Source organism: Oncorhynchus kisutch, linkage group LG13 (genome assembly GCF_002021735.2).
Source record: "Oncorhynchus kisutch isolate 150728-3 linkage group LG13, Okis_V2, whole genome shotgun sequence".
In the NCBI taxonomy this organism is placed as follows: Eukaryota; Metazoa; Chordata; class Actinopteri; order Salmoniformes; family Salmonidae; genus Oncorhynchus; species Oncorhynchus kisutch.
Genome location: NC_034186.2, coordinates 32,496,155 through 32,508,507, shown reverse-complemented (window position 1 = coordinate 32,508,507; position 12,353 = coordinate 32,496,155). Strand labels below are relative to the sequence as shown.

At 41.3% G+C, this 12,353-nt stretch overlaps 1 protein-coding gene across 2 annotated transcripts in view; it reads left to right on the top strand.

The window, feature by feature from the left end:
* The window catches only part of LOC109902599 (ephrin type-B receptor 1), a 205,239-nt gene extending 193,589 nt beyond the window's left edge, over positions 1-11,650 (top strand). For both annotated transcript variants that reach the window (XM_031786034.1, XM_020499081.2), the window contains exons 13-16: positions 2,876-3,025; positions 5,802-5,995; positions 6,150-6,305; positions 8,606-11,650. In XM_031786034.1, coding sequence (XP_031641894.1) covers positions 2,876-3,025; positions 5,802-5,995; positions 6,150-6,305; positions 8,606-8,714 — 609 coding nt within the window. In that variant the 3' untranslated portion in view covers positions 8,715-11,650. The remainder of the gene's footprint in view (positions 1-2,875; positions 3,026-5,801; positions 5,996-6,149; positions 6,306-8,605) is intronic.
* The last annotated feature ends 703 nt before the right edge of the window (positions 11,651-12,353 follow it).

Below are 12,353 nucleotides of genomic sequence, written 5' to 3'. Positions count from 1 at the left end.
CTTGCGAGGGTTAACACGTGTATGTGTTGTATGTAGGTTAGCATACCCCTCAAAAAGAGGACACCCATTTCAAATACTTCAATAAATTATGACATGTAATTCTTGTCATTCATTTAAGTAACAGTCATGGTGTAACCAACACGCAGTACCAAAACACAGCAGCTTTTAATGATATCAGTAGTTGTACTGTGAAATTAATAAAGACTCCTATCTCTTTCCATTCAGTATGCCTTTTTCCACTCACACACTCTCTCTCCATTCCTCATGCCTTTCTCCACTCCCTACACTATATCTCTCCATTCATTATGCCCTTCTTCACTCCCTACAGTATCTCTTTCCATTCCTTATGCCTTTCTCCACTCCCTACACTATCCCTCTCCATTCCTTATGCCTTTCTCCACTCCCTACACACTCTCTCTCCATTCCTCATGCCTTTCTCCACTCCCTACACTATATCTCTCCATTCATTATGCCCTTCTTCACTCCCTACAGTATCTCTTTCCATTCCTTATGCCTTTCTCCACTCCCTACACTATCCCTCTCCATTCCTTATGCCTTTCTCCACTCCCTACACACTCTCTCTCCATTCCTCATGCCTTTCTCCACTCCCTACACTATATCTCTCCATTCATTATGCCCTTCTTCACTCCCTACAGTATCTCTTTCCATTCCTTATGCCTTTCTCCACTCCCTACACTATCCCTCTCCATTCCTTATGCCTTTCTCCACTCCCTACACTATATCTCTCCATTCCTCATGCCTTTCTCCACTCCCTACACTATATCTCTCCATTCCTTATGCCCTTCTTCACTCCCTACAGTATCTCTTTCTATTCCTTATGCCTTTCTCCACTCCCTACACTATCCCTCTCCATTCCTTATGCCTTTCTCCACTCCCTACACTATCTCTCTCCATTCCTTATGCCTTTCTCCACTCCCTACGCTATCTCTCTCCATTCCTTATGCCTTTCTCCACTCCCTACGCTATCTCTCTCCATTCCTTATGCCTTTCTCCACTCCCTACACTATCTCTCTCCATTCCTGATGCCTTTCTCCACTCCCTACGCTATCTCTCTCCATTCCTTATCTCTTTCGCCACTCCCTACACTATCTCCCTCCATTCCTTATGCCTTTCTCCACTCCCTACGCTATCTCTCTCCATTCCTTATGCCTTTCTCCACTCCCTATGCTATCTCTCTCCATTCCTTATGCCTTTCTCCACTCCCTACGCTATCTCTCTCCATTCCTTATGCCTTTCTCCACTCCCTACGCTATCTCTCTCCATTCCTTATGCCTTTCTCCACTCCCTACGCTATCTCTCTCCATTCCTTATGCCTTTCTCCACTCCCTACGCTATCTCTCTCCATTCCTTATGCCTTTCTCAACTCCTTACACTAGACATCACACAGTGTCTGGAGCTCTGAAGCTTTGTTGACTATAGACCTTACAGTAATACTGTCAACACTTTTAAGTTTCATAATTTCCTTGTTTCCCTGAGGGAATTCTCACTTCTCGCAGTTTTTATTGGGTAGAGAGAGAAAGTCGACTCTATTCATTATAAATATACAGTGTGAGCCAAGCCTTTTGTTTTCCTCTGCATTTCAACAATTTGCTTTATTAAAAACCTGCGCTTCGGCTGCCTCCCCCATAGCGTTAATTATAGGGGATCTGCAATGCAGCCTCAAACGAGCTAACCATTGAAGCATAATACATTCAGCAGGAAATACTGGGATTTGTAGTATTTGCTGTAGCATTCCTTTCTTCTGTTGTGGAAGAGACATCGGAGTTCGCCTCCAGGAGCCAAAGAACACACAGAGGGAAAGTATCTCAAAGCGCTGTAAATGAAATGCACAAGAACTGAGAGTTTGATTCAAAGCATGCTTCTGAACAATGGTTCATTTCTCATGATGTCACACTGAATACACTTCCACATCAAAAACCTTCCTTCTAAAATAGATCCTTAGTAATACATATGTTATTCTTGAATCAACAACTGACTTGTAAGCATCAGGTCCATTTAGCTGTTGATGGCATGTGAATATTATTTCTGGTGGTTTCCCTGCTCAACAATCATCAGGGGTTTTCTCTCAGTCCTGTGAATTCACAGCACAGGCTTTTCAACCCCAAGACTCTCTGCCCAGAACAATCAGAACAGGACTTGAGCTTCATGACTTTCAGTCCAGCTTACAGAGGTCTTTAATTCAACTGTCTCCAATAGATGGGATCCACCCTCAGCCCAATGTGATTCTCTAACAGCACACACTCATAAATATGTTCCCTGTAGAGCATGTAGCTAGATCCAGAGGAGGGCTGTGTAAGCCTGCAGTTCTTTTAGAATCAGGCTTATCCAAAAGCATACACGTCCAGGCCTTTTGGTGCTGTAAAGAGTACACTCTTCCAGGAGTTGTAAGAGAAATCACCCAGGGTGTCCTGTATGCATGGTGGGAAATATGTAATGAGCATCGTTCATCAATGTTAATGAAAATAATTGATGAGCCAGTGTTGTTGGTACACTCATAACTAATATATTTTTTCAAAATAAATATAGTCAGCTTGTGATTAAAAAAAGGTTTTCCAAAAGAATGTTTATAATGCTATATAAATAGAGTGGTTTTAAGTCCATTGCATTTGTTTTTGATATGGAGATGGTATGTTTTGAATAAATACTCTGATTGGTGGGGTGATTTCAGTGTATTTGTAAGAGGAATCTCACAGATATGGTTCTCCATTCGTCTTTGGCTATTACATTTGGGCCTTGCCCTTAAAAAGCAGGAAACGGTCAAATGTCATGTCTAACCAGCCAGTGTAAAGAGACACAAGATTACAGTCTAAAACATTTCCCTCTCTTTCTTCCTTGTCTCTGTCTCTACCCCCAGGGAGGGAAGATCCCGGTGAGATGGACAGCCCCTGAGGCCATCGCCTACAGGAAGTTCACCTCAGCCAGCGACGTGTGGAGCTACGGCATCGTCATGTGGGAGGTGATGTCATTTGGCGAGCGGCCGTACTGGGACATGAGCAACCAGGACGTGAGTATTGTACAACTTCCTTGCAGTATTAACAGATACAGTGCCTTCAGAAAGTATTCATATCCCTTTCCTTATTCCACATTTTGTTGTGTTACAGCCTGAATTCAAAATGGATTAAATATTTGTTTTTTTCTCACCAATCTACACACAGTACCGCATAATGACAAAGTGAAAGCATGTTTTTTTACACTTTTGCACAAATTTATTGAAAATGACATACAGAAATATCTCATTTACATAAGTATTCACAACCCTGAGTCAATACATGTGCAGTGATTACAGCTGCTATTCTTTCTGGGTAAGTCTCTAACAGCTTCGCACATTATTCTTTTAACAATTCTTCAATCTCTGTCAAGTTGGTTCTTGATCATTGCTTGACAGCCATTTTAAAGTCTTGCCATATATTTTAAAGATGATTTAAGTCAAAACTGTAATTAAGCCACTCAGAAACATTCAATGTCATTTTGGTAAACAACTCCAGTGTATATTTGGCCTTGTGTTTTAGGTTATTGTCCTGCTGAAAGGTGAATTTGTCTCCCAGTGTCTGTTTCAAAGCAGACTGAAACAGGTTTTCCTCTATGATTTTTCCTGTACTTGGCTTTAGTCCGTTTCTTTTTATGTAAAAAACAACCCTGTCCTTCACAATGACAAGCATACCCATAACATGATGCAGCTACCACCATGCTTGAAAATATGAAGAGTAGTACTAGGTGATGTGTTTTTGCATTTGCCCCAAACATAACGCTTTGTATTCAGGACATAGTACATTTCTTTGTCATGTTTTTTGCAGTTTTACTTTAGTGCCTTATTGCAAACAAGACAGGCTTCCTTCTTTTCACTCATGTCATTTACGTTAGTATTGTGGAGTAACTTTGTAATGGTGAAATCCCTGAGCAGTTTCCTTCTTCACCAAAAACTGAGTTTGGAAGGACACGTGTATTTGTAGTGACTGGGTGTATTGATACACCATCCAAAGTGTAATTAATAACTTCACCATGCTCAAAGGGATATTCAATAACTGCATTTTTACCATTGCCATATTCTATGCGAAGCATTGGAAAACCTCCCTGGTCTTTGTGGTTGAATTTGTGATTGAAATTCACTGCTTGACTGAGGGACTTACAGATAATTGTATGTGTGGGGTACAGAGATGTGGTAGTCATTCGAAAATCATGTTAAACACTATTATTGCACACAGAGTGAGTCCATGCAACTTGTTTAGCACATTTGTACTCCTGAACTTATCATAACAAAGTGGTTGAATACTTACTGACTCAAGACATTTCAGTTTTACATTTTTTTATTAATTTGTAAAAATGTCAAAAAAAAATAATTCCACTTTGACATCATGGGTTTTTGTGTGTAGGCCAGTGACACAAAATCTCAATTTATATATTTTTAAAATTCAGGCTGTAACACAACAAAATGTGGAAAAAGTCAAGGGGTGTGAATACTTTCTGAGTGCACTGTATGTGACTGCATTAAATACATTGAGAATACCATTATACAGGGCTCATTATTTCATTTAAGGATGTCATTATGGGTGTCTAGTAATGAGCTTTTGTCTGTATTGACACTGGGTTTCATATTCATACTCGTTTTATGTCAAACTAACACTTCACTCTGGTCTCCTCAAATCTCCATCACAAATATTACACTGCTGAATTGTTGTGGATCTGTCTGTCTGCCAGACTCTGTAGTTGTGTGCAGTTTTTATTCAGAGCCTGTGTAGTGGCACTGCAGTCTCCACCAGTGCAGCGCTCTGTAAATCCTTGGAGTAACCCACCTAGAGATGACGGAGGATTATAGGTAAAGAAGATTATTGTTGAATGCACGGCTTCCCATTTGCAACAGTCCTACCTCAGACACTAACGAGATCTCCCGTAGTGAATTCCCAGACAGCAACTCTCTCGCCTGCCACTCTCCTGCAATCAAGGTTGAATAGTCAGGGGCGGGGGAAGATTTCTTAACACAGACCAGCTCTCGGTATATAGTTCATTAAATTCCCACTCTCTCCTTTTTTTCTATTTTACAAGCAATCAGGCCCCAGCCCCCAAAAGGAAGCTGGCTCCTGCCGGTTTCTATAGCAAAGCTGTCTCTTCTTTTATGCTGTGGTGATTGACGGCTGTCTGGAGAGACCACCCTCTCTCTGATAAAAGAGAAATCAGGGAACGGAGATATATCAAAATCCCTTCAGACCGTCCTGTTTTTGAAAGCAATTATCAGCTGTGGTATCCGTTGTTCTGCCTGAAGATCAGCTGCAACACAGAGACCAGGGAAAATCTGCTGAGGATTGTATGGATAGAGAAAATAGATTAATCAAATGGGATGTTACTGTAAACTTTGATTGACAGATTTGGATGTAGAGTGAAGATACCTGGGTCACAACGAGTGCAAATTGCTGTGAAGTTGAACAAAACTTTGCACATTGTATTCGGTGTATCTTTCCCCTCCTTACAGCTAGTGTTTACACAAACACAAAGCTAGGTCTTATACAAGCAGTGACAAGCTGTAAGGAAGCTTAAATTGGATATGATGATATCATTGGAAGTATGCCAATGAAATCCTATTAGAGCGGGCATCCACTGCTCTGTTATGGTGTTCTGAAACCTCCAATTTGGAAGCAGTTCAGTTGCAGGTGTCTTGAAACTGTAGTCTAGGTTCATGGAGAGTCCTTTTGATTCTGTCTCCCAGTGTAGTCTACTATGTCCCTCTCTTTTTCCTTCCTTTCCTCTCTTTGAATGTGACATCTCTTTCTCCTCTCCTCCTGGTACAGGTGATCAATGCCATAGAGCAGGACTACCGTCTGCCCCCTCCCATGGACTGCCCCACAGCACTACACCAGCTGATGCTGGACTGCTGGCAGAAAGACAGAAACGCCCGGCCCAAATTCCCTGACATCGTCAATACACTGGACAAGATGATGCGCAACCCTACCAGCCTCAAAGCTGTGGCCACCATCACTGCAGTGTACGTCTGTAAAAACTGGTTTGACTCTCAACAGAACACATACATCACCTTCATAGCACACAAACCATATTACTGAAACACTTGTCCCAGGTTTCCCCTCTCCTGTACCACATCCCTTCAATGTTTCATCCCTCTCCTCTCTTTTTCTCCATAGGCCTTCTCAGCCCCTGCTGGGCCGCTCCATTCCAGACTTCACCACCTTCACCTCTGTGGAGGACTGGCTAGGTGCCATCAAGATGGGCCAGTACAGAGACACCTTTCTGGGGTCCGGCTTCACCTCCTTACCCCTGGTGGCTCAGATCACCTCTGAGTAAGTCCTGACGTCGTCATATCCCACCTAATTTCTCCATCTTATGAGGAGTCACCAAACAGTAAAACCCTCCAATCACTATCCACTGTAGCAACATAATATTTGATCAGCCCTTGATCAGGTAGATGCTTCCCAATATTACTTTTTTGAGAAGTGTTACACTAGCAGTCATGGAAAACACACACCTGCCTGAACACATGCACACACATGCAAACGGGTGAACGCAACACACTCATTTGTCACAGATTACAGAAGGTCTCAGAAGTATTATCCCCCTATAATTAGATTTGCACTCTTCTAGATGTAGCGTAATGGGGCAGGCTGGAATGAATTTTCAATCAGGTTCACTGAGACAGCCAACCAGCCACACAGGCCATTGCAGTCACACATCCACCTTCAAAAAGCTGTCTCAGAATAATGGGAATCATGCTCCTGGCTCAGACACAGGAATAATCCCTTCAGTAAATGTCCATAGGAGCTCAGGACTGTCATGCTTCAAATCCACCAGGCATTCAGAGCTCTGGATAGGTCTACGTCGCCAAGGTCTTACTAATCACTTTGATTTGATAGTGGCACGAATACAAATTATTTAAAGTAGGACAAATGATTGGCTTTCCTTTGGTTGTTTGCCAGTTAGCATTTTTTGTCGTGAATCTTGTTCTGGAGGCAGCTCTGCAGAGTGGTCATTAGCTGGCACAGCCACAAAGTCATAACATCTGATTTTAACCCTAACCCTAGCCACACTGCTAACCCTAATGCCTAACCCTAATTTTAAATTCAGACCAAAAAGGAAATTTTAGTTTTCATTAATTTTTTACAATATAGTACATTTTGACTTTGCAGCTGGCTCATCTAAGGAGAAATCACTCAGTTCTGGCTCCATGACAAGACACATCTCCAATCCAAAATCAAATCTAGAATCGGCTTTCTATTTCGCAAAAAAGCCTCCTTCACTCACCCCGCCAAACTTACCCTCGTAAAAATTACTATCCTACCGATCCTCGACTTCGGCGATATCATCTACAAAATAGCTTCCAGCAAACTGGATGCAGTCTATCACCCTGGTGTATATCAGTGCCATCAGTGCCATCAGTTTTATTACCAAATTACCTTATACCACCCACCACTGTGACCTGTATGCTCTAGTCAGCTGGCCCTCGCTACATATTCGTCGCCAGACCCATTGGCTCCAGGCCATCTATAAGTCTATGCTAGGTGAAGCTCCGCCTTATCTCAGTTAACTGGTCACGATAACAACACCCACCCGTAGCACACATTCCAGCAGGTATATCTCACTTATCATCCCCAAAGCCAACACCTCATTTGGCCGCCTTTCCTTCCAGATCTCTGCTGCCAGTGACTGGAAAGAATTGCAAAAATCGCTGAAGTTGGAGACTTTTATTTCCCTCACCAACTTTAAATATCATCAATCTGAGCAGCTAGCCGATCGCTGCAGCTGTACATAGTCCATCTGTAAATAGCCCACCCAATCTACCTACCTCATCCCCATACTGTTTTTCTAAATGTACTTTTCTGCTGTTTTGTACACCAGTATCTCTACTTGCACATCATCATCTGCTCATTTATCACTCCAGTGTTAATCTGCTAAATTGTAATTACTTCGCTCCTATGGCCTATTTATTGCCTACCTCCTCATGCCTTTTGCACACACTGTATATAGACTTTCTTTTTTTCTACTGTGTCATTGACTTGTTTATTGTGTTATTGGCTTGTACTATTGTTTACTCCATGTGTAACTCTGTGTTGTTGTCTGTGTCACACTGCTTTGCTTTATCTTGGCCAGGTCGCAGTTGCAAATGGGAACTTGTTCTCAACTAGCCTACCTGGTTAAAAAAAAGTTATCAAATAGATGGCCTTGAGATTATTGTTGTCCATTTGACTGCTACTGTAGAAGTCAGCAACAATTCCCAGCACTCCTCAACCAATTGTGTCCATTCTGGGCTTACCATTGTAAATAGAACAGTGTATTACCATATGAATGGGAACAGTAAAATATATTGTGCTTATCTCTAGCCAGGGAGTGTATCTGGCACATTGTTTACTGCGCTGGAAACCATCCCTACATGTTTATATTTCTGCTCTGCCCCAAGCAGACAAAATATTGTACCGTTGTATTTGTGCATGGTGGGATTGTTTGTCTATGTATTAGTACATGCACAATGAGAATATCCATAGCCCAATAATTCCATCCAAGAGAAAACACACAGGCATGAGGTACTGTACTGTGAACACCTCCATCTCTCAGCCATGTTGTTGACACTGTTCGTCCTGTTTATCAGAGACCTGTTGAGGATAGGAGTGACCCTGGCCGGCCATCAGAAGAAGATCCTGAGCAGTGTCCAGTCTATGAGGGACCAGATGGCCCAGTCTCCCAACTCCATGGCCTGACTACAGGGCGGCCACCACCACCACCATGGAACCCACAGTAGAACTCCTGATGACCCTAAAGAATACACCAGGGTGGAGACACTAGCCTTGATCTAACAACAACATTCACGCCCACAACACACTTTCTGAAGACCAGAGGGAAAGATACCTGCCCTCTAGTCTACTGAAGGTACAAAGGGATAGAAGATAAGATTCTGCCTCAGAACAACTTCACTGGTTCAATCACAGCAGTCTATCAAGTTGGCTTATTTTTTGCTGAAGAATAGAGCAAGTGGAAATGCAAGGGCGTTTGTTTGCTTGCTGTGACAGATGGTCTTAAAGTGCGAAAAATAAAATATAAAAAACCTGTGCTACTTTATGTGAGGATCAATGGGATGACTTAGCCAAAGAACAGCATCAAACGGTGTCACCCAAATTTAAAAAAAGATACAAAAAAGATATTAAAATCAAAACAAGTAGATTGACTTATTTAAATGAATCTTCATATTGAAGATGATTTGTAAATACTATATGGATATTAATTTTATGCTTGCATTTTTTGCAACAACAACAGCTAGTTTCACCTGAATAGTTTAGGATTGTTGTAGTCATGAAGGGTTATTTTCTATGGAGGCACTTGGAAGTTCTTCCCAATAGGAGGCAGATCCATGGGGTAAAGACCGACATGACTGATTCTGTATTAAAGGATACACTGTTTATATATACATATAAGATATCTCTTTGTAATGTTTTAGACTTTCAGAGACCAGATTGACATTGAACCCATATACAACTACAAGAGTCAGTAAGTGTCTAGTGTTGTGCATCGAATACCCAGGCTAAGAAATAATGTAACAGGGACAGTGAAGGTTATATGAAATCTAAAAGTTGTATTGACAGTCTCAAGTGCTTTGTGCTTTCACCACGCTACAACAATAGAACGTTACCTACCATTTCCAGTTCCTTTTCAAACATGACAACAGAACATCTTTCCCAGTTTGACATGTTGGGTTAACCATGCTGTGTTGATTCTGGGCTACTCGAGGCGCATTAAAAAACTGTGTCAAAAGCATGATGTAAGTCAGTGAAGGTTGTTGTTATTATGACAGAGAGAGTCGGAATATAAGTAATAGGGATGGACTTTGTAAAGCTACCTTTTAATTAACACAGGTGTCTTCCTCCCACGCCAAGCCATTAAGGGGCAGGAATGAGGTTCAAAACATCTGGGGGAATACTGATCGTTACAGACAGGTCATTCTCCTATCAGATTCTGACATTTCATTGCCTTGTACTTCCTCTCCTTTTTTAATTACGTTGATATCTACTGACGATAGACATCATCTATTTGCGATCAGCTCATAATGATGTGTGGTGATGATGGGGGCTGTTGAAACAGTGCAGGTTAATAGCTTGAAGTGGGTGGCTGTGTTCTCCTGGGGACCTAGACGCTGGAACTGAAGCATCAAATTCATTACCCAGCTCAAATATGACGGATTACAGGGTAACAAGTGGGAGCCTTCTAACATAATACCTTTGAAAAAGTGTCTACTGTTCATTTGTGTGCATATTTGCTCAGCAGGCCTTAGACTGCATGTGAAGCTATGTACAGAGTAACTGCCATCTCCATTGCAAATCATTGTCTCTCTAACTACTATCACAGTAGGAGCTGTCTTCAGCAGTGTCATGGTAACCCCTCACAGTTAGTTATTGGTGGCAACAAAGAGTTATTATTGAGCAGAGCAGACTGTACTGTATGTCAGGGCCCATCAGGTTAAGTGTTACAAAAACACTATCGCCAAATTTGTCTCAACAGTACCTAATGCATAACATAATACTGAGAGTATTGTATCACCTGCATTCAAGCTGACTTTGAAGAAGAAAGTGTCATTATGGAATTTTAAGTCTTTCTAAATTAGACATCTGTTCATTCTGTGGGGACATAAAAAGTTGCTATCCTTATTCAAGTTTTCCTTTTTATAATAGTAATTTGGTAACGGTTGGACGTTAGTGTTCAGCTTCACTCCACTGATTCGGGTAATAGACTGGTGGAATTGGAAAAAGTGTTGTTATTTTGAAGATGAAAGCTGGGAGAAGTTGGAGAACTTGCACTGAATGTGAAAGTAGTCTGACATTGTGAGGTCTCTTATCTGTGTTCTGCATTTAAAGTGCCTTTCTGTAATTTGTTAAAGTCAAGGTCCAACAGCAAATGCAGACACTCCCAGACTCATTGAGGCAAACTTAGAGATTCCTATAAGTGGACTCATTCCTTATTCAGGTGGACATACTTTATGGTGGTATTGCTGACTTTCTAGACTGTTTAATTGTCACATTGACTTCACCTCCCCTTGTAATTGTGCCACTTTAAGTAATCCACCAGCAGATAAGAAACCTCCTGGCCCAAACCCTAACTCGAACTTTCACTCCCTTGCTCTCCTATTCTCCTGCCACTTAAACAAACTTGTCTCCCAGGATATTGCTGTTTTTGGGGTGTTGTGAGAAATTTTTCTCAGATTTTTTTGGTTTGTTTGTCTGTTTTCAAAATCAGTATTTATCTACATTTTGAGGAATGTGATATTTCCAGCTCGTCAAAAAAAAGTAGATTGCTTGGATCAAGACAGATTTTCCCCCTACATTTTCAAAGTACGCCATTGTGAAATGGCCCCTTTCCATTTTCAAAGACATCTCACTGGTGGCTCTTTTCTCCGGCCATGTCACTGGACTGAGGCTGGAAAGCAACAACATAGCGGCATGAGAACGGACACACTCATCCAACTGTAAATAAGACTTGACACAACCAGGAGGGATCTTTTCATTTGTTCGGGGGTGTCATTGTACAGTTACAAATTTGTTTATTGTGCTGAGTATGTCAGAGTTTGTAGTTGTAACTTTCTGAGAAGAAATATTGTATTAAATGCACTCAATAAAGACAAACCAATCAAGCAAGTCCATGCATTCCTCTGGAAGGTCGTCAGTCTGCGTGAGATCTTGTAAGTTGTGGAGAACAAATGAACAGCGTGAATGCAGTTGAAAATACAAGCCTGTGTTAACATGCCCTTGAAAAAACATTACGTTGAGAAGTTAGAATACAACTTTAGCCTTTAATGTTTCTATAAACCCCTTTGTGAAGTATTGTTGATGCTGACACCCTCAGCATCAAGTGTGTGGGAGCGATAGAGGTCCTGAAATTACTTTACGCTTCAGTATCCAACATAGGGTAATAAACAATGGCCAAATGCATTAAGAAAACCACATTATTTGAAGTTTCATATCACACATTTGACATGGGATTTTAAGGGGGATGGAATGAGAGTGTAGGGACCCACAGATGTAATCTTGCTGTATGTGGAATGCCTGTTTTAATGTATCACGAACCGAGGCAGGATTTCAAACTTGGCATATTTCTTGTCTCAAATGGGACTGAATATAAATGTTTCTTCAACAACAGCACAAAGACACAGGATGCAAAAAAAAGGATTTTACGTTCAATTTTTACCCATGTTTCAATATTAGGTTGGTGCTTGAATATTCTCCTGAACTAAAAGCCTTTGGAACATACACAACAAAATACATAATCTTTATAACTCTATATTCCTTCTAGGAATATGCTGCCCCCTCAGCTCTGCCCACCCACTTCAATTAAACAAGGTACTTAATCAAAGT